This window comes from Anolis sagrei, chromosome 13, assembly GCF_037176765.1.
Source record: "Anolis sagrei isolate rAnoSag1 chromosome 13, rAnoSag1.mat, whole genome shotgun sequence".
NCBI classification, from domain to species: domain Eukaryota; kingdom Metazoa; phylum Chordata; class Lepidosauria; order Squamata; family Dactyloidae; genus Anolis; species Anolis sagrei.
In genome coordinates this window covers 6,366,660-6,389,536 of record NC_090033.1, presented here as the reverse complement: position 1 = coordinate 6,389,536, position 22,877 = coordinate 6,366,660, and the positions used below count along the sequence as shown (strand labels likewise).

Here is a 22,877-nt window from a genome sequence, read left to right as displayed (position 1 = left end):
GTGATTGGCCAGCCTCTCAGCCAAGGGGAGAGCTGTTTCTGAGACTCCACGCAGGGAGGGGAGAGCAGGCGTGCTCTGCAAATGGCAGCGTAGTGCGCATGTGGGGGTGAGGGAGACCGTGCGAGGCTGGAGGGAGGCTCGTGCCAGTGTCCCTTCAAGGCATAGCCCTCCTCTGCTGTGATTGGCCGTCCTCTCAGTCAAGGGGAGGGCTGTTTCTGAGACTCCAAGCGGGGAGGGGAGAGCAGGCGTGCTCTGCTAATGGCAAGGTGGTGCGCATGTGCGGGTGAGGGAGAGCATGCGAGGTTGGAGGGAGACTCGTGCCAGTGTGTCCCTTCAAAGCATAGCCCTCCTCTGCTGTGATTGGCCGGCCTCTCAGCCAAGGGGAGGGCTGTTTCTGAGACTTCACCCAGGGAGGGGAGAGCAGGCACGTTCGGCACATGGCAGCATGGTGTGCATGTGCAGGCGAGGGAGAGTATACAAGGCTGGAGGGGTCTCATTCCAGTGAGTCCCTTGAAGGCATGGGGTTTCTGTGTGGGAAGTTTGACCCAATTCTATTGTTGCTGGAATTAAGAATGCTTTCTGATTATAGATGAACTATAAATCCCAGCAACTACAACTCCCAAATTACAAAATCAAATTTGGCCAAATTTGGTCCAGTGAATCAAAATCCATCCTGCACATCAGATATTTACATTACGATCCATAACAGGAGCAAAATGACAGTTCTGAAGTAGCAACGAAAATAATGTTATGGTTGGGGGTCACCACAACACGAGGAACTGTATTAAAGGGTCGCGGCATTTGGAAGGTTGAGAAACACAGTCTGTTGTCATTTGGTGAAGAAAGCAGACTCTTACACCAAGGGAGGTGTTCTCTTTCTGGCCCACCTTTCCTCCATGAGATTCAAGGCAACGAGTACTTCGACCACCCTGCAAATTAGCTTAGTCTGTGACACCGTGATTGACCCAAAGTATTCCATACCTTATTTAGCCACTATCACACAGTCTTCCCGTGCTTTCTTACAGCTTCACTTGGCTTCCAAGCCTCCTGCAGTTTCGACCCAAGCCACCTGCTTTCTGTGCAATTAGGTAGGCAAACAGGTTGTTAGAAATGCTTCAATCAACGCAAATTGTTCCCTTTGATGGGCAGATCTTTCCCTGAGTAGGTTCTACTAGGGCTTAGGGAAGGAGGGTTCTTCACCACCATCACCTTGCATTGGAAATATTCTAATCAACACAAATTTGATGGGCAGGTCTTTCCCTGAGTAGGATCTCCTAGTTCTTATGGAAGGAGGGTTCACCACCACCACCTTGCATTAATCAACATGAACTGTTCTCTTTGATGGGCAGGTCTTTCCCTTGAGTTGGATCTACTAGGGCTTATGGAAGGAGGGTTCTTTACCACCACCACTTTGCATTAGAAATACTTTTTGGAAGGAGGGTTCTTCACCACCACCACTTTGCATTAGAAATACTTAAATCAACACGAATTGTTCTCTCTGATGGGCAGGTCTGTCCCTGAGTAGGATCTACTAGGGCTTATGGAAGGAGGGTTCTTTACCACCACCACCATCTTGCATTGGGAATGCTTTTTGGAAGGAGGGTTCTTCACCACCACCACCTTGCATTAGAAATACTTAAATCAACACGAATTGTTCTCTCTGATGGGCAGGTCTGTCCCGGAGTAGGATCTACTAGGACTTGTGGAAGGAGGGTTCTTCTTGTATTGTCCACGCCATCAGATCCAAGCCTAACAAGGCAAGGTGCATTGTCTCTCCTAAACCAGGTGATGGAGAGGGTAGGGTCCCATCATATTAATGACTGAGCGTGAGAAAAAAATTAAATCATTGGAATCTCCCAGTCGTTCCTTTTGACCCAATTCCGCCGGGCTTGAGGGCACAGGCCTTTCGGGATTCGTTCCCAGCCCCGAAGAGCAAAAGCCAAGGGATAAATATTTCCCACTGCTGGGGATGCAGGTGGGTGGAGAGAGACGATCTTTCGCTCTCGAGATTGCCCCACCTTTCTCCTGGCACTCGCTCCCGCTTCGGCGCTGGAGGCGGGTGCATCGCCGGCTCTTTCGATGCCAACGACCGGCACATCAAAAGGCCTGATAGATGGCACAGAGCAGGGGTGTGCGGCTGGCGGCTTCGTTTGCCAAACTTATTAGAGCCCTGCCAAGGCAATTACGAAATCGTAAACACCTCTCCCATCCACCCCACCCTCCTCCAGAGCCTCCGGAGGTTATGATAAAGGGAGTGGAATTGATCAGCACTTCCCCTGCGCAACACCAACCGGAGGCATCAGCCCTTCAGGATCGCCCTCAAGTCCCATGGGTCAGTGGAGAATGTGCAATGGAAGGCATTCGACTTATGTTTCCGATTGGCCACCACACAGATTGGTTCGGCCTTTGAGCTGTTCTAGTACAGTTTAGTAAGGATGAGGTCACGGACCATATTTTTGTTCTTGCGGACCACTGGTGGTCCATGGACCATAGGTTGGGAACGAGTTGGAGAATGTGTAATGGAAGGCATTCAACTTGTGTGTTTCCAGTTGGCTACCATACAGACTAGTTCGGCTTTTGAGGCTGCAGACCTTATTTTCATTCCTGTGGACCACTGGTGGTCCATGGACCATAGGTTGGGAACGAGTTGGAGAATGTGTAATGGAAGGCATTCAACTTGTGTGTTTCCAGTTGGCTACCATACAGACTAGTTCGGCTTTTGAGGCTGCAGACCTTATTTTCATTCCTGTGGACCACTGGTGGTCCACGGACCATAGGTTGGGAACAAGTTGGAGAATGTGCAGTGGAAGGCATTCAACTTTCCGATTGGCCACCATACAGACTAGTTCGGCTTTTGAGGCTGCAAACCTTATTTTCATTCCTGTGGACCACTGGTGGTCCATGGACCACAGGTTGGGAACAAGTTGGAGAATGTGCAGTGGAAGGCATTCAACTTTCCGATTGGCCACCATACAGACTGGTTTGGCCTTTGATCGGTTCTAGCACAGTTTAATAATGGTGAGGTTGCGAACCATATTTTCGTTCTTGCGGACCACTGGTTGAGAATGAGCTGGAGAATTTGCAATAGAAGACATTCAGCTTGTGTGTTTCCAATTGGCCACCATACAATAATAGTAATGGTGAGGCTATGGACCATATTTTCGTTCTTGTGGACCACTGGTGGTCCACAGACCATAGGTTGATAACAAGTTGGAGAACATGCAGTGGAAGGCATTCAGCTTTTTTTCCCCGATTGGCCACCATACAGACTGGTTCTAGCATAGTTTAGTATTGGTGAGGCCATGGACCATATTTTCGTTCTTGTGGACCACTGGTGGTTCACGGACCACAGGCTGAGAACAAGTTGGAGAATGTGCAATGGAAGACATTCATCTTGTGTGTTTCCGATTGGCCACCATATAGACTGGTTCAGCCTTTAATCTGTTCTAGCACAGTTTAGTAATGGTGAGGTCGCGGACCATATTTTCGTTCTTGCGGACCACTGGTGGTCCACGGACCCCAGGTTGAGAACGAGCTAGAGAATTGGCAATAGAAGACATTCAGCTTGTGTGTTTCCGATTGGCCACCATACGAACTGGTTCGGCCTTTTATCTGTTCTAGCACAGTTTCGTAATGGTGAGGCCACAGAGCATATTTTCGTTCTTGCAGACCACTGGGGGCCCACGGACCACAGGTTGGGAACCACTCAACTCTTAGAATGTCACTCCTGGGTGCAAAAAAAGGCTTTTGGAAGCGTGGGGGAAAGCAAATTGGTTTCGTAAGTAGCAGATGTCAGACCATTCAGCCTCTTTGGCTAAAAGGAGTCACGAGTCAAATTTGAGAGTTCAGTTATTGTTCTCTCGAAAAAAGGTACCGTAGTTTGGCAAAAAGGAGATACTCTGAGCACATTTGAGATTCTCTCTCTTCTCCCGGAAAGCATTCAGGCACCAAGTCATCCTTGGGAGCCTGAGAATCAACCGGCCAAGGCCTTGTTTGTGTGACTAGCCCCCTTTCCCCCAGAACACAGCTTATTCTATTGTCGGGGTGGGATAAAAATAGCCGATACGGGCAGGAGCAACAAAAGAAAACAGTTTGAAAGAAGAGGCAAAGGAGGAGCGAGACCTTCCTCTTCTTCATAAAGAATTGATGTCAGAGAGGCAGCGAGGCACCCGAGGTAACCTGGGCAACAGGAGACAACACCGCGCAGACGCCCCCTCTACCTGGGTCTTGGCTTATGGATGTCAGGAGGCTTGGCAGGCGCCACTGTTTGCTCAACCGGTGGTGTTCCCGGGGATAGCGAGGGCCAGACAAAGCCCGGCAATGATACATGACACACGGCTGCCCTGGAAACGGGCAAGCCTTCACCTGCCTGTTGCTGATACCGTTTCAGCACTGTTTGTTCTTCCTCTTGAGAAAAGTGCAGGGAAAGAATGGGATGGAAAAGTGGGGGGCTTTCTGTGGCGTTGCAGGTTGTGACATGGAGGGGGAATATTGTTGCCGCCCCCACCTTCTTCCGAACGGTGCGGGAGAAAGTCAGCGGTGTCTCGGTTCCTAAGACCAATCTCCACAAAGTTTCCATATCAGAGTGGCCAAGCCGATCAGGTTTCAAGCGTAGCCAATGCCCCGCAGTCCCCAAAGCAAAGGGATTTACGAGCAAAGTTGCACCTGAGAGGAGGAATTGCACAAGATTAAAGAAATCTGGGCAAATTAATCAGGCCGTTTTCTGAACTGAACCCGTTAATTGGTTTATTACATTTACACAAAACTTCATCGAGGGAAATCAGTTGCTTCAGACCGAAAAAAAGCACATATATTCCGTACGGAGTTCCCTTTCTTTCCGCTGCTTTTGGATCTTCTCGTGGCGGCCATTGTTTGATCCCCCGTTGCTCTCCATTGATTTATTTATTATGCCACTTCTGGTTTGATGTATATGGATTTTTGGATTTTATTTGTGTTTTTACTGTAGGCTTTCCCTGAGAGCTATTTGCTGTGTGGCAACTAATAAATCTTATACATAAATATCGGGTAGCAGGCCCCCCGAGGGACTCTTCCTTCTTGCCTGAGAGAGAGGAGGAGAAACGGCTCTTCGAAGACGCACTTTTGGATAGTAAACTTGTACTTAAATACTTAGCAGCCAGAATCCTGTTGGACTGTTAAGAATACAGTGATTCATGATAGTTTAAGGCCGAATGCCGCATGACCCCCGTGAAAGGGTTGTTCGACCCTCAAAGGGGTCGCGACCTACAGGTTGAGATATTTACATGAATCGTCATGTAAATATCTGATAATGCAGGATGTATTTTAATAATAATAATAATAATAATAATAATAATAATAATAATAATAATTTTATACCCTGCCAGCCATCTCCGCAAGGGGACTTGGGGCAGCTTGTAAGGGACAAGCCCGAAAATTTACAAATAGAACACAACAATTAAAACATCAGATAAAATATAGAAACAATCACAATCGTAGACAATATCAAACAATGGCTGAGAGAAAACATAGATGAGGTTGAAGCTCCATGAGTGCAATACATCCTGAAGGTAGCGCAGGGAAAGTGCAACAATCAAATAGACAGGGCTGGGAATTGTGTCATCTAAAGTGTTGAGGTGGATGATAAACGGGCCAAGCACACCAGAACATCCAGGGTTTTAGTTGTCTCCGGAAAAAGGACAAAGTAGGAGCCTGTCGGATCTCCCTAGAGAGGGAGTTCCAAAGCCGGGGGGCCACCACCAAGAAGGGCCTCTCCCTTGTCTCCACCAATCGTTTTTGAGATGGCAGAGGGAGAGAGAGCAGCACCTCCCCGGACGATCTCAAGGTATGCACTGGTACATAGGGGAAAATGCGATCACGGAGATAAGCAGGTCCTGAACCATTTAGGGCAGAGGTCCACAAACTTTTTACACAGAGGGCCAGGTCATAGTCCCTCAAACTGTTGGAGGGCCGGATTATAATTTGATTAAAAATATGAATGAATTCCTATGCACAGTGCACAGTGTTTATTTGTAGTGCAATAAACACTTTAGAACAATACAATAATTAAAATGAAGAACAATTTTAACCAATATAAACTTATTAGTATTTCATTGGGAAGTGTGAGCCTGCTTTTGGCTGATGAGATAGGATTGTTGTTGTTGTTGTTGTTGTTGTTGTTGTTGTGTGCTTTCAAGTTGTTTCAGACTTAGGTTGACCCTGAGCGGAGTTGATGGAGGGGGACCATCGCTTCAATGCTGGTGGTCTTTGCTTCTTCCAGCACGCTGGAAGAGATTTGCAGGATTTTCTGGAGGCAACATTGATGGAATCGTTCCAGAAGCTGCATGTGACGACTGTAGACAGTCCATGTTTTGCAGGCGTATAGCAGGGTTGGGTGGACAATAGCTTTATAAGCAAGCCCCTTGGTCTCCCTACGGATGTCCCGGTCCTCAAGCACTCTCTGCTTCATTCAGAAAAATGCTGCACTCGCAGAGCTCAGGCGGTGTTGTATTTCGGTGTCAATGTTGACTTTGGTGGAGAGGTGGCTGCCAAGGGAGCAGAAATGGTCAACATTTTCTATCTCTGGCATTGGAGAGGGATTGGCTGTGACTGCTGGAAGAGCACTTTGATTTTCTCTATGTCTTAAAAAGCAAGCTTTCTTCCTGACCTCTTTACCACAAAGTAGAATCCGTTTCTGCCTTCCTTGTCCTCCCACACTCAGAAGCATTTAATGCATAGTATGTTGGGGGACGCGGAAGCAGAATGGGCCGTGGTCACTCCCGCTTGCCATCCCGAAACCAAACAGAACTGCATGCGTTGCTACGCCTCTGGCCTGAAGCACATCTGTTGCTAACTCGCCGCCATTGTTAGCGCATGAGGTTTGCATCTGTTTTGCATCCTTCCCTCCCAGGTTGCAAGTACAACCAAGTCAACAGCCATTTCCACTGCATCCGCGAGGGCTGCCAGTTCTCCTTCTTGCTGAAGCACCAGATGACGTCCCATGCTCGGAAACACATGCGGAGGATGCTGGGGAAGAACTTCGACCGGGTCCCCACTCAGGTGACTTCCTCTCACCCTTTCTTAGTGGCTGTAGCCCTTGCCTGGGAGATACTGGGAATTGGAACCTGGGACCCTCTGCAGGGAAAGCAGAGGTTTGTCTATGAAGCCATGGTCCTTCTCTTACGATAGTAGGCATCAACCTTGGGACCATGGATTATGTTGGCCTACAATGGTCATTAACCTTTATATGCATTGACCCGGGTATCTATGAATTGATATCCAGTAATAAATAATAATTATCTTATCTATATGTGCATATGTGGCCGGGGGACCCACTTCCACAGACAGGCTCCCACTCCCACAAACATCTGCTGAGGAGCCACCCAAAGCCCTCCCTCCAATGACATTTCAGATTATAGCGAGCGCCATGAACATGTAGCTGAACCCCTGCCAATGTCCTCTCCAAACACCACCCTGCCCACCACCCAAGGAAGGCTTTCACTCGGGGACAATTTCATCCTAGATTTTAACTGTGTTTCCTCCACCACAGACATCCCAGTGATCCTTACTCTCTCCATTGGTGTGGAATTTGCATGACCCCACCCATTGCCTCTCCCTTAACCCTTCCCTACTCTTTTCAGCTCTGTCTGCACAACAAACAGAGCAGAACTGAGAAGAAGCTACACATACTGGAGGAGTTTGGGGGATTGATACCACACAATGGAAGTTGTAGTTCACCCTGTACCAAATCATCAAGTGACCCCCACTGACAATGGACCTGGGCCACATTTGGCACATAGAATCCCCATGATCAAATTAAAATACTGGAAAGGTCTGGGGGGAATTCGCCTTGATTTATAGCCATTGTATGTGCTGGGATGTATAGTTCACCCACAACCAGAGAAACTGTGATCTCCACTGATGATAGACCTGGACCAAACTTGGCACATAGAACCCCCATGAGGGTTTTGAGGGGACAGACTCACCATAGTGGGAGTTAGCCCAGGTCTAGTTGAAGGATGTAAGGAGAAACTATCCCAGAAAAAGTGGTTTCATAAGGCTGATGCCCTAAAAATGACAGAAAGGTTTCTTTTCAGATCATACAAACCTTTCGCCTTTTATCACAGTGGGAGTTGTAGTTTACCCTACAGCCAGAGAGCACACCCAGGATGAACCCCACCCAGGATGCATCTTGTCCAGCATAACAAGCAAGAAAGATGCATACAACCAGGTCACTAAAATTCCCAACCTCTCCTGGTCTCAGTTCCCTCCTGTAAAATATGCCAGTGAAACTTAGTCGCTCAGGGTCAACCTAAGTCTGAAACGACTTGAAAGCACACAACAATAACAACAATCCTATCAACCAAAAGCAGGCCCACACTTCCCAATGAATTACTAAGTTTATATTTGTTAAAATTGTTCTTCGTTTTAATTATTGTATTATTCTAAAGTGTTTTTTGCACTACAAATAAGATATGTGCACTGTGCATAGGAATTCATTCATTCGTTGTTGTTTTTCCAAATTATAATCCGGCCCTCCAACAGTTTGAGTAACTATGACTTGGCTCTCTGTTTTAAAAGTTTGTGGACCCCTGGAGTAGCAACGTCCCTCCCTGACGTAAACATCCCACAAGTACAAGAGGTGGACAATTGGATCCCACAACTTCTTGTTCAACTTTCAGGTTATTGGACATGCTTCTAGGACTGAGAACCTTCAGCAGGTCGGCAGCATGGCGCCCAGCCCCGCATCTTCAGGGACCCCGGCTTCCTTTCAGGGACCCCAAAGTATGATGGATACGGAGACAGATGAGTACATTGACTACACAGGCTGCAGCCCTGGTGGCATCTCCTCGGAGTCCTCCAACATGGATCGCAGCTGCTCCAGCACGCCGGTGGGCAACGAAAGCACGTCGGCAGGTAAGAGGCACCACAAACGAGCCATTGATTAGTGACGCTTCTTCTTCCGAGAGGCCTCACGTCACATTCCTGGGCCAGGTTGTCCCATGTGAGATCTCTTGTTGTTCACCCAGGGATGCCTTGATGCCTCCTTTTACTACGAGTTCTGTCCTGATTCAGAAAGAGACACCCAGAAGAAGAGATAGACCAGGTGGCCTTCAGAGGACTTTCTTGATCACCATCCCTACTCAGTGTAGAACAGTGGTTCCCAACCTTTTTTTGACCAGGGAGCACTTTGATTTTTGTTGTTGTTGTTTTTTTGCAGGGTTCAAGAATGAGAAACTGTTAATCTAAAAATCATCAAAAGTTTTAACATATTTGTTAAACTCAACCATAACATGAATTAGGAGTACTATTATAATATTGAAAATAATGTTTTAAAGAGAAGATTGAAGTTGGTTGCCTACATTTATGTGATTTTGGAGCTTGCATCGTTCTTTACATGCAAGGAAGGGAGCAAGGAAGGAGGGGAGAGAAGGAACGAAAGAAGGAAGGAAGGGAGCAAGGAAGGAAAGAGGGAGAGAAGGAAGAAAAGGGAAGAGGATAGCAAGGATGAAAAAGGAAGGGATGTGACTGAGGGAGGGAGGGAGAGCAGGAGGGAAGGAAGGAAAGAGAAAAGGAAGGGAGCAAGGAAGAAAAAGAGGGAGAAGAAAAGAAGGGGAGAAGCAAGGAAGGAAGGGATGGGACTGAGGGAGGGAAGGAGAGGGAAAGGAAGGAAGGGAGCAAGGAAAGGAGGAGGGAGAGAAGGAAGAAAAGGAAAGAGGGAAGCAAGCAAGAAAGGGAGGAAGGGATGGGACTGAGGGAGGGAGAGAGAGAGAGGAAGGAATCAAGGAAGGAAGAAGGGAGTGAACAATGGAGAGAAGCAAGGAAGAAAGGGAGACAGAGAGGAAGGAAGGAAGGAAGGAAGGAAGGAAGGAAGGAAGGAAGGAAGGAAGGAAGGAAGGAAGGTTGAGAACCGTTTTAGTTCTTAGTTCGGCAGACCACAGGTTGGGAACCACTGGTTTAGAAGGAGGGAAGCAAGGAGGGAAGCAAGTAAGAAAGGGAGGAAGGGATGGGAAAGTAAAGATGTTCTGTATAGATTTCAGATTTCAATATTAATGTCCGAAATATTGTTCTACTGTGAAAGCATCTTAACATGTTTCACCGTCCTGAGGAAACTCAGTTCTGGCTTAAGGTGCGCGGAAGAGCCGAGCAGTTCCACCGAGTAGCATCATCTTACCCTTGGGGGTACCAACCTAATCAATAGACAAAATGCACCTCCGCCTTGGGGTGTTCCCCATATTTCAATGTCCACCCTGTCGGCCAATGACGAGGCCTCTGCCTCCGCTTCTCGCCCTCCCTTTGGTGGCCTTCACTCCTCCGGCGCCGCTCTTCATCACGCACCCTCCATCTCCTTCTCTGTTGCGATTCCGTTCTTGTACGTGTGGACGTGCTCTCCATTTTCATTGTATCGCTTACACTTTTGGGTTCTCATTTTGGTTCTTTTTTTCCCCTTTTGTTTTCCTCCTTTTTTTCCTCCTTTCCTGCTATTTTTTTGTTTTCTTTCCACATTTCTCCAGGCTGCCTGGCTGCTCCTCCTCCTCTTCCTCCTTCCGCCGCTGCCGCTGGGGATGACGTTGCCCACAATGCGCCACCACAGCCACCACCTCTGCCTCCATCTTTCTCTCAGGCCCTGCTCAGGGCCCCCCTCCCTTCCCTCCCGTACCTCTTCTCTCCATCTTGTGTCTCATACTCTCTGCTAAGTGCCACGCTGGGATCCAGCCGGGGCATTGTCTTGCCCACGGCCAGCTCGACTGGGTTCTCACCCGTCATTGCCACTCCAACTCCGGTCAAAAGCGACGTCCCTCTAGTTCAGGACGCGGCAGGTAAATGGCTCGACGATTCCGCCCGCGGTGGGTTACCCCTCAGGTTTAACCATTCTTACCCTCCCACTACAATCCAAGATACGACAAAAACGAGGCAGAATCCCTTTGTGGTTTTCTAAGGGAATTCCAGACAAGAAACAAATCAGGGCCAACTAATCACCTCCCAACAAAGGACTCCCGCAGGCAGTAAGAAGCCACACCTTGAAAACTGCTAGGCCATTAAATGTTAATCACATTCACACCTGCCTCAAACAGACAAGAGTTCTTTCTCCCACCCTGGACATTCCAATAGACCCCACAACCTCTGAGGATGCTGGTCATAGATGCAGGCAAAATGTCAGGAGAGAATGCTTCTGGAACATGACCATGCAGCCCAGAAAACACACAACAACCCTTTGTGGTTTGTCATAATAGGGTCAGGAATGGCACTTTTCCTGTGATATTTTTAAAATCGAGGGTTAGATATCCCTAGACAACTTGGGAGACCGTTGATGGCGCAGCAAGTTAAGCCACGGATATGGAGCGAGCTCCCAGTATACACACAGGGCAAAACGAACCGCAGTGACGCAGCGAGTTAAACTACTGAGCTGCAGAACTTGTTGACTTAAACGTCGGCGGTTTGAATCCACGGATACAGGGTGAGCTCCCGCTGTACACACAAGGCAAAATGGGCTGCAGTGATGCAGCAAGTTAAATCGCTAAGCTGCAGAATTTGTTGACTGGAAGGTTGGCGGATACGGGGTGAGTTCCTGCAGTACACCCAGGGCAAAACAAGCCACAGTGACGCAGTGAGTTAAACTACTAAGCTGCAGAACTTGTTGACTGAAAGGTCGACGGTTCAAATCCATGGATACGGGGTGAGCTCCTGCTGTACACACAAGACCAAATGGGTTGTTGTGATGCAGTGGGTTAAACCACTAAGCTGCAAAACTTTTTGACTAGGTTGGCGGTTCAAATCCATGGGACGGGATGAGCTCCCACTGTACAGTCATGGCAAAATGGGCCACAGTGATGCAGCAAGTTAAACCGCTAAACTGCAGAACTTGTTGATTGGAAAGTTGGCAGTTCGAATCCGTGGATACAGGGCGAGCTCCCACTGTACACACGGGGCAAAACAGGCCATGGTGACACAGCGAGTTAAACTGCTAAGCTGCAGAACTTGTTCACTGGAAGGTCAGCAGTTCGAATCCGCAGGATGGGGTGAGCTCCCACTGTATACACAGAGCAAAATGGGCTGTGGTGACGCAGCGAGTTAAACCACCAAGCTGCAGAACTTGTTGACTAGAAGGTCAGTGGTTTGAATCTTCAGGGCAGGATGAGCTCCTGCTGTTAGCCCCAGCTTCTGCCAACCTAGCAGTTTGAAAAACATGTAAATGTGAGTAGATCAATAGGTACTGCTTTGGCACATGCCGGCTGGAACTGACAGATGGTAGCTCACCCCACTCCCCGGCTTTGAACCTCCAACTTGTCAGTCAGCAGTCCTACTGGCACAAGGGTTTAATCTATTGTGACACTAGGGGCTCCAGTACTGAGGTTGAAACACATGAGGTAGAAAGATTTTGCCTGAATCCGTGCAAAATAAAAATGCCAAGGAACCCGATGGATTCAGATTCTAAACCTTTGTCTCGGCTTTTCTCCCTCCCAGGGAACACCATCACGATGCCGACGGCCGCAGGGGCGAAGAAGCGCTTCTGGATCATCGAGGACATGTCCCCCTTCGGCAAGCGGCGCAAGACGGCCTCCTCCCGGAAGATGCTGGACGAAGGGATGATGCTGGAGGGCTTCCGGCGGTACGACCTCTATGAGGACTGCAAGGACGCCAGCTGCCAGTTCTCCCTGAAGGTCACCCACTACCACTGCACCCGGGAGAACTGTGGCTACAAGTTCTGCGGCCGCACCCACATGTACAAGCACGCCCAGCACCACGACCGGGTGGACAACCTGGTCCTGGACGACTTCAAGCGCTTCAAGTCCTCCCTCAGCTGCAACTTCCCCGACTGCCAGTTCTCGGGCAACAGCACCCACTTCCACTGCCTGCGCTGCGGTTTCCGCTGCACCGACAGCACCAAGGTGACGGCCCACCGCAAGCACCACGGCAAGCAGGACGTCATCAGCGCGGCCGGCTTCTGCCAGTTCAGCTCCAGCGTGGACTGCGAGGTGCCGGACTGCAAGTACAAGCTCAAGTGCTCCCACTTCCACTGCACCTACCCGGGCTGCAAGCACACGGTGGTGGGCATGTCCCAGATGGACTCGCACAAGCGCAAACACGAGAAGCAGGAGCGCGGAGAGCTGCCGGCCATCTCTCCGGGCCCCGAGGGACTCCCCCACTCCACCCTGGAGTACGAGGCGGCGCAGGCTCCTTCCGTCAACCTGGACAGCTCTCTGAACCTCAGCACCGACGCAAACAGCTCCCTCTTCTTCCTGCAGAACGCGGCCGGGGTGGGACTCAACGACTCCTTGGACCTCAGCCAGAAGCAGCCGGAGGCCGAGGGGAGCGCCGCGTCCCCCGACACCGGAGAAGGTGCAGCCCCTTCAGAGACAGAGCAGCTACCAACTGGTTGCGGCAACATGGAGGACGAGGACGATTCCTCTCACGACGAGGATGATGATGAGGAGGAAATGAACGAAGAAGATGAGGAAGATGACGACGACGATGAGGAGGACGAGGATGAAGAAGAGGAGGATCTGAATACAGATTCCGACGACTCGCTTCCCGACACAGAAGGCCTACCTACGAAAGACATTCGGGAACTGGGGGAGGCGGCTCCCCTTCCGGCAGACCACTGCGATGCTTCCAGGCCGCCCGGCGAGCAAGTCCCCGGCTCTGCCGCAGAGGAGGCCTCCCCTTAATAGACAGCAGCAGGGTTTTGGTGTTTTTTAAATAATAATAATAATAACAATAACAACAACAAAAAACTGATTTACTGAAAGGACTCCTATTACAGGAGGCGAGAACAAATGCTAGGACGGCAAGCGGCGAAACAAAAACCTGTCCAACTCCAGCCCAGAAAGTGCACAAGAGAAGAGAGGAACGACGTGAATCCTTGGACCGTGCGCGTAGGAAAAGACAGAGAGAGGTCCCGGTGCCGTGAATATAGGGGGAGCGAGGCAGAGGGACCCATCTGTCGGGACGCACATGTTTACAGGGTGGCAGACCGCGGAATGTTGTATATGATGCAGATGGCCAGGCCGTGGAGGAGCGATCCCTCTTCTCATGGCTGGATGTGCTAAGGGCAAGTGTTCCCCCCTCTGCCTCCCCAGACCTCTTCGTGAGGGGAGGGCGAGCTGTGGCTTCCACCCTTTCTATTTTATTTGATTGTTTTGTCCTTTTCACACTCCTCCCATTCTCAGGGAGAGGGGCAGCTAGGACCCAATGGTGGATTATTAGGAATGATGGTAATGAAGTGCATATATAGATAGGTGTGTGCACAAATAAGGGTTCGATCCATTCGACACACAAGCTATGCCATCTGTGGGAAACGGGGTGGGAGTGGGGTGCCAGTATCATTCATACAGTAGAGTCTCGCTTATCCGACATAAACGGGCTAGCAGAACATCGGATAAACAAAAATGTCAGATAATACAGAGTCTCGTACACGGCGCTAGACACATAGAATACTAACAACAGGGACTCAAAGAGTTAAGGCAAGGCAACACCCCGGGGCTAGAAAGGCCCGAATGGAAGAGCAGCATGGAAATCACCGAGAGAAAGAGGGAGGATGCTTCTAGGCATCCTCCCTCTAGGCAGAGACTTAATTCCGACCTGGAGGTATTTCTAACCAGGTTTTGGGTTCCAGGTACAGTAGAGTCTCGCTTATCCGACATAAATGGGCCTGCAGAATGTCAGATAAATGAAAATGTCGGAAAATATGGGGTCTCCTACTTCTACCCATCCAACACGGTGCTAGACCCCTAGAATACTAACAACAGGGACTCAAAGAGTTAAGGCAAGGCAAAGTCCCGGGGCCAGAGAGGCCCACTTAGACGCCGAGAATACTAACAATATGGACTCAAAGAGTTAAGGCAAGGCAACGCCCCAGGGCCAGAGAGGCCCGGACGGAAAAAGAGCATGGAAATCACAGAGGGAAAGAGGGAGGATGCTTCCGCTTCCTCTTCCGATCCTGCCTCTTTTCCCCCTTTCCTCCCTTCTCCTCGTCTTGCCTTTTTCATTATTGGGAATGGAGAGAGAGTTGAGGAGCGCTCCTTTAATTGAAGGGGAAATGCTGGGAACGTCGGATAAGCGAAGGTCGGATAAGCGAGACTCTACTGTACTTCTAATTTTGTGTTTTTCCTTTCTCCGTGATCGAATGAACAGGAGGAATGGGGGGTCTCAGGCAGCTTGGGATGGTTGGGGAAGGGGTATTTATTGTCAGTTTTTAAGGGTTTGTTTGGTTCTAATTTTATTTTTTTGTAAACATAAACAGAAGCATTAATGAATCGAAGAGGGCTAGGAAGGGAGACAGTTTCCCCCTCCCCCTTATCTTCCGGGTCCTTTTTGTTCGTAAATAATAATTATCATCCTCTTTTGAAGAAAAAAAAAGAACTTATTTATATTGCAGTGAGTCGGGTAGTTCCTTTTGCGGTGGCAACGGTGGCGGAAAGTGTGCACGGGGTGGCAGGGGAAAGACCCCTTGGTTTTGACCTAGCCGTGGGTTTCTTAAACATTTCCACTCAGGACTGTTCTTGGCCCGAGAAATACTCTCACGACCCCAGGTGTATAGGTATATAAAAGAGACATAAAATCCAAACATATACTGATAAGAAATCAGCTGGCTCTACAGCAGTGGTTCCCAACCTGTGGCCCGTGGATCACCAGTGGTCTGCAAGAACAAAAATCTGATCCATGGCCTCATCATTACTACACTGTTGCCTCAAAACCACACAGTGAGAGCAACTGGTTTCGCGAAACGCACGTATAGTGCTGAGGCAACGGGAATGTTGGGAGGGAAGGGGATGACTACCCACACAAGATTACTACTACCACACCAGCTCTATTGAATATGGTTTTCTGTGGGCGAGCAGATGCTGACTACTGGATGGCACATGTTCTGTATCAAAAACTAGAGCTGATGCAGTCTATCTAATGCAGTTTTATGAATCAGCACCCCAAATAACGAAACAGAAAAATTACTACTACCACATCAGCTCTAGATTATTGAATATGGTTTACTGTAGGCAAGCAGATGGCCCCTACGGGATGGCATATGTTCTGTATCAGAAACTAGAGCTCATGTGGTCTACCCAGTGCAATTTTCTGAATCCGCACCCCAAAGAACCAAACCGAACCTGAAGTTGACTAAAACCCTTTTGGTACTAATGTTGGAGAGTGGTCCCTGGTCAAAGTTGCCCCTGATCATAAAAAAAAGGTTGGGAACCACTGTTCTACAGTCTGATTTTCCGTTTTCGGAAGTACACCGTGCCACAGATTCGTGTCAATGCCTAAAACAGCCACTAGGTGGCATTCAGGAAATGCATCAGAACCCCAATGTTGAGCATAGAGGGGGGACCATGTGTGGTCAGCACCCACATTTAAGAAGCCCTGATCTAGCCCACCCCCGGACCCCCAAAGCCCTGTTGTTTGCTTTCCAGGCTACAGAGCCATCCCTGATGGAGGAGAAAGACACACAAAGGCTCAGGTCGGCCTCCGCCTCTTGCTGCTAATGAAAGGGGAGGATAACCAGAGGCAGTACCTCATAGTAAGAGAGAGTAGCACTTGGTCCTGGCAGTGGCTTGGCAAGCGACAGCAAGGAAGCGGTAGTATCCTTTAGCACCATTCTCTTCCGAAACTTCCACCCTGACTGTTGTACCCCTCTTTAGGAAATCCAGATCTCAGGAAGGCTGGCATTGGGGGGGGGGGGGGGGGCACGCGTAAAGTGATGGCTCTTTTAGAGGTTGGAAAGGAGCACAATCAGATCTACTTCCACTGGATAGTCTAAGGCAGGCCCTCCAACTCCCAGAAGCCCTCGCCAGCTTCTCAAATGATCAGGAATCTGAAGTCCAAACACTGGTCTAAGGTCTCTTTGCCAGAACATTTGTGGGAGGCAAGAGGCAAGATCCATTAGGCTGCCCTCAATAAAAGTGGCAACGCAACAACTTTGCCATGGTTTGGTGGCCTGGAACTCAACATAGGTTCAGGTATATCCTCCATTGAGGATGTACTAGGGACCTGGTAGATGCTCAGTGGAGAAAACATAATAGTGTTTGGCTTGTTGAACGTCCACAGATCCGTTGCTTCCAGAATCTTGAGGTCTCACATCTTGTATTGTAAGAGAAGGGACCCAAACCAATATTTGGGTGGCACCAGGACCCTCTAATGCAGTAGTTCTCAACCTATGGGTCCCCAGTTGTTTTGGCCCAACTCTCAGAAATCCCAGCCAGTTTACCGCTGTTGGAATTTCCAGGAGTTGAAGGCCCAAACATCAGGGGAACCACAGGTTGAGAACCACTGATCTAGATGGTCCTTGAGGGCCTCCTAAGGTCACTATATAGATCTAGATGGTCCTTGAGGGCCTCCTAAGGACACTATATAGATCTAGATGGTCCTTGAGGGCCTCCTAAGGTCACTATATAGATCTAGATGGTCCTTGAGGGCCTCCTAAGGTCACTATATAGATCTAGATAGTCCTTGAGGGCCTCCTAAAGTTACTATATTGATCTAGATGGTCCTTGAGGGCCTCCTAAGGTCACTATATATATCTAGATGGTCCTTGAGAGCTTCCTAAGGCCACTATATAGATCTAGATAGTCCTTGAGGGCCTCCTAAAGTTACTATATTGATCTATACCAATGGTTCTCAACCTGTGGGTCCCCAGGTGTTTTGGCTTACAACTCCCAGAAATCCCAACCAGTTTACCAGCTGTTGGTATTTCTGGGAGTTGAAGGCCAAAGCATCAGGGGAACCACAGGTTGAAAACCACTGTTCTAACGCAACTGTCACAGCAAGATATAGAAGCTCTTAGCTAGATCTTTCTGGGGTCAGTGGCTGCTAAAGGACACGAAGGAAAGGGACTGAAAACAGATATACCGCATTTCTTCAATTGCTAAGACATCCTCGATTGTAAGGCGCACCCTAATGTCAGTACTGCCGCCACCAACAAAAATACATAGGATACACCTGCGATTTTCAGTGCGTCTTAGAATCCCAACCTCGCAGTCCCCGTTTCCTCTGTCTTTCCGGCCTTCTTTTCCAGCCGAGAGCCGGCAACTGTAGGCCACGCAAATCGATAACTGACCAATCCCTCCTTCCGTTTCCCGGTCCAGTATGAATTCCTTTTCCTCTCCTAAAATAGGAATCCTGATTCAGGAAGAAGCAGCACTTAATGTTTACAAGGGGGCAAAGGGTGTGATTTTAGGACAGAAAGGCACAGCGATCCCTTTGTCTTTCCTAAACGAGGCATGTGAGGAACGTTGTTCTTTCTTCCCCAAGCAATACCCTTTTTTTGGTGACTGTATTTCTTCAATTGTAAGACGCACCCGAATTTCAGCTCAACAACCACCGACAAAACAAATATAAGATACTCCTGCGATCTTAAGGCACACTCCATTTTTAGCGATGTTTATATGAGGGGAGTGTATCTTAGAACAGAAGAAATGCTCGAAAATATTCACCTTTTGGCCACAAAATAGGGATTGGAAATGCCATCCTTTACTTAAAGGACAACTGTCCACACTCCATCAATGGGGCAGCTGTTATCTCTGCAAACCGTATTACCGTATTTCTTCAATTGTAAGACGCACCCTAATTTCAGTCCCGCCACCACCAACAAAAATATGCAAGATTTGCTGCGATTCTAAGATGCACCTCAGTTTTTTAGAGATTTATTTATTTGTCATGTCAGAAGCGAATTGAGAATACAGTTAAGTTAAAAACTTGGCAACTCTCGGTTCCTTCTGGCTGTGGATGGTCATTTGTGTAAATGTTAAACATTGATGGAATCAGCTGGTTTTCCCTGTAATAGGCAGTAAGAGCACCTAAAGTTCCAGAGAGCTTCTGTTTAACAATTCCAAGGCTCTCTGCTTGAGTGTTGATGGCACAATCATCAGCATAGATGAAACTCTCAGTCCCTATTGGCAGTGGCTGCTCATTTGTGTAAATGTTGAACATTGGTGGAGCAAGCTGGTTTTCTCTGTAATAGGCAGTAAGAGCACCTAAAGCTCCTGTTCAATTATTCCAAAGCTCCTTGCTTGAGCAGTGATGGCATAATCATCAGCATAGATGAAAGTCTTGATCCTGTCTGGCAGTGGCTGATCATTTGTGTAAATGTTAAACATTGATGGAGCAAACTGGTTTTCCCTGTAATAAGCAGTAAGAGCACCTAAAGCTCTGGAGAGCTTCTGTTTAACGATTCCAAGGCTCTCTGCTTGAGCGGTGATGGCACGATCATCAGCATAGATGAACTTTGTCTCTTCTGGCAGTGGCTGCTCATTCTTGCAAATGTTAAACATTGATAGAGAAAGCTGTAATTGGCAGTAAGAGCAGCTAAAGCTCCTGTGCAACAATTCCAAAGCGCCTTGCTTGAGTGTAGATGGCATGATCATCAGCATAGATGTAACTCTCAGTCCCTTCTAGCAGTGGCTGATCATTTGTGCAAATGTTAAACATTGATGGTGGAAACTGGTTTTCCCTGTAATGGGCAGTAAGAGCACCTAAAGCTCCAGAGAGCTTCTGTTTTACGATTCCAAGAGTCCTTGTTCAACAATTCTAAAGCTCTCTGCTTGAGCGTTGATGGCATGATCGTCAGCATAGAGGAAATTCTCTGTCCCTTCTGGCAGTGGCTGGTTGTTTATGTAAATGTTAAACATTGATGGAGCAAGCATTTTAAAGATGTTTCTGTAGGAAAAAGAAGTGTGTCTTGGAATTGAAGGAATACGGCAATTAACCGGCACGTTAAAACGAGAATACAACTCAGAGGGAAAGGGAGACAAGGGCAAGAGGGAGCGAGTTTCGAATACACAACTTCCCACACCTGCGCTAGACCCTTCTTCCACTACCGCTTCCCCACCCAAAGGCAATTTTTGTGTTCGAAAAGAACTTCGCCACCAAAAAAATAAAAATAAAAATATAAATATATATAAATATATAAATAAAGGTCATGTGTATGAGAAGAGAAAAAGTATTTCGGAGTAGCAAAAAAATAAAAATCCCCGTGAAAAAACCATCGTAGAAAAGGGAAAAAAAAGAGAACTCACACGCAAAGAGAGAGAAAAAGTAAGAGAGAGAGAGGGAGAAATCTAGCCTTTTGTAAAATCCATATTGCACACTAGGACTATAAGCCATTGCTAGCTCATTTTTGAATTTTAAGAAAATGTGTATTCTTTCTTTTGTTGTTGTTTCTAACTTTTTTTCCCCCTTTTCTGTGTTTTTTTTTCGGACGGGGGGGGGGGGAGGTTTGGGGACGGGAGAAAAAGACGTGATGCTTGAACTACCAATGCTCTTTCTAATGTTTTATAAATATGTATGTGTGTATATATATATATAAATATAAATATAATATGTATGCACATATATATATTATGTGTGTGTATATATATCTATATGTATATACCTATATATATAGATATATAGCTATATATAGGTTTTCAGACAAAATAATAATAATGATGATAATGATGATAATAATAATAATAATGCGGAAAGTGAAAAAAAAAAGAGAAAATCCTAAAGCGGGACGGCGTGCGCTGATTTTACTTGAATTTGGTCTCCTCAGCACCTACGTTGTTAAGAACTGAATATTTTTCCACTTGAATTTAGTGCTACTAGAAATTTAATATATGTGTTTTATTTATTTGATTATTATTATTTTTTTGGTTTGCATGACTGATGCAAGGTTTGACATTTTCACTCAATAAAAACTGGAAAAAAAACAAAACAAACAAAAACAAAAAAGCCGACCAATCGCAGCTTTCCGCTGATTTGTGATGGTGTCCTGCTGTCTTTACTCTTTATCTAACGACTAGCTTGCCCGGGTTATTTCCAAACGTCCATTTTTTATATGTACCAAATGCATAAGGTTGGGGGTGAACTACAACTCCCATCATGCAAGATGAACCCCCTGAAACTCCATCAGTACTTAACGTTTGCTCTAGATGCATCATGGATAGGGTTCAGTGTGCTCTCTGGCTGTAGGGTGAACTACAACTCCCACTAGTGAGTCAGTCCCCTCAAACCCCTCCAGTAGATTGAGTTAGTCATGGGGGTTCTGTGCCCCAAGTTTGGTCCAGGTACATCATCGGTGGAGGTCACAGTTTTTCTGGATGTAGGGTAAACTACAACTCCCACTATGGCGAGTCAGTCCCCTCAAACTACTCTAGTAGGTTGAGTTAGTCATGGGGGTTCTGTGCGCCAAGTTTGGTCCAGGTACATCATTGGTGAAGGACACCGTTTCTCTGGTTGTGGGTGAACTACAACTCCCAGAAAGGAAGGTCATTTCCTCCCAAACCATCAGTGTTTGGGTTCACAGTGCTCTCTGGATGTGGGTGAACTACAACTCCCACAAATCAAGGTGATTTCCCCCCAAAGACCTCCAAGTCTATTTTCGGTGGAGATCATTATTTCTCTGGTTGCGGGTGAACTACAACTCCCAAAAAGGAAGACCGGTTTCCCCCAAACCCCTCCAGGAATCAAATTTCAGTATATCATGTCTGTGTGCCAAGTTTGGTCCAGATCCATCGGTGTTTGGATTCACAGTGCTCTCTGGATGTAGGTGAACTACAGCTCCCAAAAATCAAGGTGATTTCCCCCCAAAGACAGAGTCAAGGGGGCTCTGTGTGCCAAGTTTGGCCCAATTCCATCTTTGGTGGAGTTCAGAGTGCTCGCTGATTGCAGGTGAACTATACGTGCCAGTACTTACAACTTCAAAATGTCCAGGCCAATTCCCTCAAAACTCACCAGTATTCAAATTTGGGCATATTGGGTGTGCATGCCAAGTTTGGTCCAGATCCATCCTTGTTTGGGTTCATAGTGCGCTGGGGATGTAGGCAAACTACAACTCCAAAACTCAAGGTCAGTGTCCATGAAACCCTTCTAGTATTTTCTGCTGATCGTGGGAGTTTGATGTGCCAAGTTTGGTTCAATTCCATCCTTGGTAGAGTTCAGAATGTTCTTTGATTTCAGGTCAACTATAAATCCCAGCAACTACAACTCCCAAATGACAAAATCAACCCCACCAGTATTGAAATTCGAACGTATGAGTATTTGTGCCAAATGTGGTCCAGTGAATGAACATACATCCTGCATACCAGATATTTACATAACGATTTCTAACCCATGTGTAAATACACTAACTCCAAACCCATGTGCAAAAACACCAACTCCAAACCTATGTGTAAACACACAAACTCCAAACCCATGTGCACACACACCAACTCCAAACCCATGTGCAAACAAACCAACTCTAAACCCATGTGCAAACACGCCATCTCCAAACTCATGTGCAAAGACATCAACTCCAAACCCAAGTGCGCAAACACCAGCTCCAGACCCATGTGCAAACACACCAACTCCAAACCCATGTCCAAAGACACCAACTCCAGACCCATGTGCAAACACACCAACTCCAAACCCAAGTGCACACACACCAGCTCCAAACCCATGCCCAAAGATACCAACTCCACACCCATGTGCAAACACACCAACTCCAAACCCATTTGCAAACACACCAACTTCAAACTCATGTGCAAACACACAAACTCCACAACAACCAGCCGCTTGCTCAAGTCGCTTGCTCGCGGGGCTCCCGTCAGAACTTGCCCCGCTCCCTTTGTGGGGCTCCCACTCCTCTTCAATAAAAGAGTGACTAATTTACGAGAGAGAGAAAGCAAGTTCGACAAATTAACAAACACACAACCCCGCAGGCTGGAGCTAGGCTGGCCGACAGCCGAGGCCTTGCTTTCGGGGGAGCTGCGTGTTGTGTTTACACACCCAAACGGAACCGAAGAGAGAGTGGGCAAAGTGGTGAGAACACCACAATAACGGCGCACTGTTTCACCATTCCTAAAAGGCCCTTCGTAAATATCATCGAAGGCTGTCATGGCCGGAATCACTGGGTTGCTGTGAGTTTTCTGGGCCATATGGCCATGTTC

The 22,877-nt window shown here is 47.6% G+C and overlaps 1 protein-coding gene across 5 annotated transcripts in view; it reads left to right on the top strand.

Moving 5' to 3' along the window:
- CASZ1 (castor zinc finger 1) overlaps nucleotides 1–20,687 on the top strand; it is a 379,132-nt gene extending 358,445 nt beyond the window's left edge. For 4 of the 5 annotated variants that reach the window (XM_067472686.1, XM_067472685.1, XM_067472687.1 and 1 more), the window contains 4 exons: nucleotides 6,887–7,035; nucleotides 8,658–8,892; nucleotides 10,491–10,796; nucleotides 12,442–20,687. In XM_067472686.1, the coding sequence (XP_067328787.1) occupies nucleotides 6,887–7,035; nucleotides 8,658–8,892; nucleotides 10,491–10,796; nucleotides 12,442–13,646 (1,895 nt within the window). In that variant the 3' untranslated portion in view covers nucleotides 13,647–20,687. The remainder of the gene's footprint in view (nucleotides 1–6,886; nucleotides 7,036–8,657; nucleotides 8,893–10,490; nucleotides 10,797–12,441) is intronic. The other variant, XM_067472688.1, reaches the window with a different exon arrangement.
- Nucleotides 20,688–22,877: the final 2,190 nt, after the last annotated feature.